We start from the raw sequence: 5,712 nt of genomic DNA on the forward strand, positions 1-5,712 counted from the left end.
TTTTTTTTTATGTTCTTCTCTCCTCTGTTATGAGAGGAAAATAGGCTATAATGAGGTTTCCATGAAACTTTGGACCTTCAAGTAATTTACTCTTCTTTCATTTCTGTGTCAACGGAAGCAATCAAATCCACAAAGATTCTCCTTCGAATATATCAGATTTTTAAATGCCTGAAAACATTATGAGTTTCCTTATTGCACTTGTAACCTAAGTTATCTGTAGCTGGAACCTCCATAGCTTTCACTTCCATGTTCATGATAGAAAACCCACTGACAAAAGAGACACCTCATGTGAGTTAGGTTACACAAGGCAGAGAGGCTGAATTAAGTCTGTAGCAAGAATAACTGGCTCATGAAAGCTTCATTGATGTTCTTTTCGATGGTGTGTCCTCCTCTATGTGCTGTGGTCTATTGACCGCATCATATGTCCATAGAGAAAAAGATACTTCCCCTCACCCTGATATCAGGTTTTTTGTACAAAAGCACATCCCATGCCTAGAGATTTACTGGTACATTACATGCCGAGAGATAGTAAAGTGGCTGGGTTGCCGCTTGAGTAAGAGAGGATGAGCCTGAGAACTCAGAATTAATAACCATTTTCTCCTCTGTGGCAGACTAATTTCTTTTCTCTTTCTGAGCATCAGTTTCCCATTCTGTGCAGTAAGAGAATACAAAGTTTCCATGGCTGGCACCAACATGCCTGCATGAATATCCCACCTGCAGCACCTACACAGAGGTACTAATCAGGGTACTGAGCTGAGGTTACCAACGAAGCAGATATTGCTGAGCTTTACCCATTACGCTTTCTTAGTTTTCTCCATGGGTATCTTTCCCTTTAATTATTCCTTCTTCCTTTGCCAGACTATAGGCAGAATATGTTTTCTTGTTTTGTTTTGTCTTTGGTTTGTGGGTATTTCAGCTGTCAGCTGGGCTTTCCTCCAATGACAGGAGCCGATCTGTCCTCTCCCAGTTTCTAGTGGCTCCATCTGGGTGTGCTTTCCCTGGAGTTGGGCTCTTTGAAGTATTTCTGTCCCACTGGCTGTTGGGAGAGGCTGTTAATGTGAGCCAAAGCCTCTCATAGCCTGAGCTTCCCTGACTTTTGTTTAAGGTTATGTTCCTCTAAGCTAACTTCAGTCTTGGAGAAGGGCTGCCAGCCTGCCATCCAATTAGTAGAGAGAAAAAGGTCCCATCAGAGCACAAGCAGATGTTTCTAAGAGGAGCAATGTCACTGCTTCTTGAGGTAGCTGGATGCCTCACTGCAATGCAGAAGCAGCCCGTGGAACCATCTGGGACTACAGACCTGACATTCTAGGGGAACAAAAGTTCTCAGAAATTAACCCTACCCGGCTATGGGAGCCAGCCACCAAATGCCAATTCCTAATACTTGCGTGCTTTGTTCATTACCCTAAGTTACAGAACTTAGAGACCAGTAATGTTACACTTTTTCAGCATATACAGACATTGTCTTTTTACTTTGCTTAGCTAAGCTAGCTCTAGAGTTGCTCTCCTCTTTCCAATGACTCTCCAGGGATTTCCACGAAACTCTTAGCTGCAGTAACTAGCTGAAGTGCCCTGATCTCACTGGTGTGACTATGCCTCTGAAAGTCTGTCTATTTGATTCCTCCCAGATGAAGTCAACTGAGGGATCAGAACTGAGAAACCACACTCTGCTGACTGAATTTGTCCTCTCTGGATTGTCTAGCCATCCAGAACTGCAGAACTTGCTGTTCTTCACATTCTGCTTGATTTATACCATCACTGTCACCGGGAACCTTCTCATCTTCATTGTCACAGTACACCCCACCCTTCGTATGCCCATGTACTTCTTCCTCCGGGTCCTGTCCTTCCTGGATATCACCACAGCATCAGTTGTTGTTCCCAAGATGCTGGTAAGCTTTCTGTCAAAGGAGAGGAGCATTTCCTACATGGGCTGTGCCACACAGCTCTACTTTGCAATTTTCTTAACAGCCACAGAATGCTACCTTTTGGCAGCCATGGCCTACGACCGTTATGTGGCCATATGTAACCCGCTTAGATATGCAGTTGTTATGAACAGGAGAGTTTGTTCTTCTCTAGTCCTGCTGTCATGCTTGAGTGGTAATGTGGTGTCTGTGGTGCAGACAGCTTGGGTGTTCACACTGCCATTTTGTGGACCCAACGAGATTCACTATTTCTTCTGTGATATTCCCCCACTCATTATGCTTTCCTGCACTGACACCTCTTCATATGAAATGCAGATAGTTACAGCAACGGTCCTTGTCATCCTCATACCATTTTGTTTTATCCTTCTATCCTATATCTGCATCATCTCCAACATTCTGAAGATTTCCTCTGCAGAAGGCAGACAAAAGACCTTCTCCACTTGTTCTTCACACCTTGTTGTTGTAACACTGTATTATGGGAGTGGGACTTTGATTTACTTACGGCCCAGATCCATTTTTTCACAAGACACTAAGAAAATTCTGGCTGTCATATACACAGCCATAATTCCCATGTTAAACCCCATGATTTACAGCTTGAGAAATAAAGAAGTCAAAGGTGTCCTCATCAAAAGTATAGCTGATCTGAAAAAGATATATTCTGATTGAAAGGAATTTTTCTTTTCCTCTGTATATTTGGATTTTCTTGTATTTCTTTTATGTTTGACTGCTTTTAAAAACCTAGACGATTTGAAACACTCTCAAAAGAAGTGTATCTCAAAGTCTACCTGGAGAGTTTGTTTCCGCTGTCCAGTCTGAGCATATATGATTTTTTCTAATTCAGTATTCATGATACAGTGCCTTGCATCAGACTTAGACATTTTCATTTTTTGCTATTATGTGATTTTTCTTTCCTTCCTGCACAGATGAAAGAAATATTCATTAATTCATAGAGATAGAGCCCAATACACACCTTTTAAAGGATGAGCACCTCATTATTTGACTTGGAGGACAGGGAAGAGAGGAAGAACATTTAGGTTTCAATCTTTGTTTCCAGAACAAATAAAGCATTCATATAGTATAATCCTTGTAATAGAGATGGCAATGTGTCTCACACGTGAGTACCTTGTCATCTGGGCCATAGGGTCATTTGTATTCTGCCTCTCTCAGATGCTATTTCATTATGCCATGAATAACAGTTTCAAGAGGAGTGCCTGAGAGCCTCCTGCAAGCATCCTCAGATAAGGGAGTACAGAATCTTGGCATATTCACGTGGGAGGAGGGAGGAAGAGAGCTCAAGCTTTCTCAGAGAGAGAAGGAGACTGATCTGCAGTCTCCTGTGTGGGCAATGAATGTTGTAAGGCTAAGCATTAGTGTGCTCTCCACTCCTGGTAAAACACCTAAAGAGACTTTACTGGCCAAGCAGGTGTCTGCCAGAAGGAGCAATATTACTCCCTGCGGTGGCTCCCTGGAAAGGATTCTCAGTTTGCAGAATTGCTGTTTACCACCAGTTCTGTCAGCACTGTTGACTAACAGCTCAACCTTATGACTTGATGATTCCTGACTAGCCCCAACTAACCTGACCAGCCTTCTTGTTTCTTTTCCTTTAGTGTCTTGCACCTTTCCATGCTGGTGATTTCATTCTTAAACCTGTGAGCTAGCAAAGATCCTGCCTCAAAAATCCCACCTTTGTCTGTAATTTTACCTTTCTTCCCTCTCTACAGGCTTTCTCACAGGTCTTTTTCATCAGTCTGAATCAATGTTACAGAGTTGGTCCATATCTGAAGTGGACCTTGGATCCTTGGAGCATAGGTAGCTGATCCCCTGGGGATTGGGGGGAGCTTACGGTAGGATCTAGAGACAGACAGTTATAAAAAACAACTGGTCAGGTTCATCCAACTGGCGTTTTAACAACAGATTCTTCAGAAATTTAAGAACATGAAGCAGCCTTCTGGGAGTTCTGCCACAAATGTGGTGGGATGGAGAAACAATATATGTCAGACCTTTTTGCAATGATGGCAAGTTTACAGCAGCTCACAGAAGGATGTTGCGATAGGTAGCTAGGGAAAGACAATTTTGAGATTGAGTTGCCTGGCTGCCCCCACTAACAATCCATCCTTCTGCAATGAGTGATGAGATAAATGGCACAAACTTCATGTCCTTTAAGATCCCTGTGTCCTATGTGCCTTCATCCAGTTACGTTCCTGATATCTTCATGAAGTAGGTTGTGGCATGCTCTTCTACATCTTGCAAAATAAGATGGGCACTGAGGAACACCTTACCTGCTTTCTCACTGAGAGCATTCCTCTTATGGATCCAGAGCAGATGTAAGAAAGATAGAGTATTTTTTATGGACCTCTGTGGATACCACACATTCTGTTAAAAGACAAGTTACATGGGAGAGGATCCCCATGGTCAGGACAAGTAGCTGTGATTGGTTGGACCATGTTGGCTGAGTTCTTGGAAGTTCTTCATCCTACTAAGAAGTATGTTAGCATTATGGCACATGCCAGAACATCCTTGGCTTTAATCTGGTTGTGGTAAGACTTCAGGGAATAAAATGCCTTACCCCTTACATAGGAGAGCTTTACTACAGTGTTGCAGAGTGTTTTGCCATGTTTATCTGGATCTTATAAAAGGAATGCATCAGGGCAGCCCCTTCTCTGGCCTGTTATTCTCTGTCACCTTCTTGAGTCTCTTCCATGAGGAGTTGGTGGAGCTGGAGTTCAGAGAGGACTTTTTAGGTGGTCCTGTTGACACACTCCCAATATGCTCCCAACATGACTTTGTGGCACATGATGTGGTGTGTGTGTAGGCCTTCCAAATCACCTGCTCCCTCTCAGGTTAGCTGGGTCAAAAGCAATAGCTATGTGAGACCGGTGGCAGGCAAGCTCCTTCCTATTCACTCACTACCCTGTACAATGGGGTAGGGGTCCGATGTCTCCCTTGATCTCTCCCTGCCATTGATCCTGCTTTCAGCTGCAAAAGTGTCTGAGCCATAAAGGAGGTGGGTAGGATTTCAGCACTTCCCTTCATGCCACAGAATCACTGAAGCTGGAAGGAACATCTGGAGGTCTCTCGTCCAACTCCTCACTGAAAGTCAGCTATAGCAGGTTGCTCAGGGCCTTGTCTGGTTCTGAATATCTCCATGGATGGAGACTCCGCAACCTCTCTGGGCAATCTGTCCCATGCTCTGGTCCAACCTGACCATGCTCATACTTAAATATATGTATACATATATATATGTATACATATATATATATATGTTTAAGTAGAGTGTTCTGTATTTTGCTTGGTGCCCATTGCCTCTCACTCTGCCACTGGGCTCCACTGAGAAGAGTCTAGTTCCATCTTCTTTCTCCATCCCTTACTCCCTTTCCCTTCAGCAGAATGCAGTGGTCATAATCCAGCTAGTTCTGACCACTGAGGAGCTGTCATCAGGAAAGCTCATCTGCATCTGCAGCCGGGTTCACACATGGCATCTGTGCATGTATGCACATTTGTGTGTGTGCATGCACATGCATATCTGTGTGTATGTGCATGTTAGAACTCTTTGCTGAGATCCTGGCTATAAACCTCCTGCGTACTTGGGAATGTGGCAGAAGTGCCCTCAGTGTCCTGGAGGTTGGTCCTGGACTGTGCTCAGTGGAATGGAGTTGTCCTTGCCCTTCTCACCTGGTGCAGAGGGAGCCCACCTGCCATTACCACCAATACCCACTATTTGCTCCAGGAGGAGGAGCGCACCTGGACTTCTGTGATTTTCCTCCTGCCCTGACTGGCACCTGTGGAAAAGTCC

General features: G+C 44.0%; 1 protein-coding gene across 1 annotated transcript; it reads left to right on the plus strand.

Annotated features, from left to right (window-relative positions):
* The first annotated feature begins 1,625 nt into the window (after positions 1-1,625).
* LOC135330585 (olfactory receptor 10A7-like) lies at positions 1,626-2,585 on the plus strand. The gene has a single exon (XM_064524496.1). It carries the CDS (start codon positions 1,626-1,628, stop codon positions 2,583-2,585), a length of 960 nt encoding a protein of 319 aa, XP_064380566.1.
* The last annotated feature ends 3,127 nt before the right edge of the window (positions 2,586-5,712 follow it).

Source organism: Dromaius novaehollandiae, chromosome 22 (genome assembly GCF_036370855.1).
Source record: "Dromaius novaehollandiae isolate bDroNov1 chromosome 22, bDroNov1.hap1, whole genome shotgun sequence".
Lineage (NCBI taxonomy): Eukaryota > Metazoa > Chordata > Aves > Casuariiformes > Dromaiidae > Dromaius > Dromaius novaehollandiae.

What these genes read in the sequence shown, in the direction of transcription:
- LOC135330585 (XM_064524496.1), top strand. Translation starts at nt 1,626, where the DNA reads ATGAAGTCAACTGAGGGATCAGAACTGAGAAACCACACTCTGCTGACT.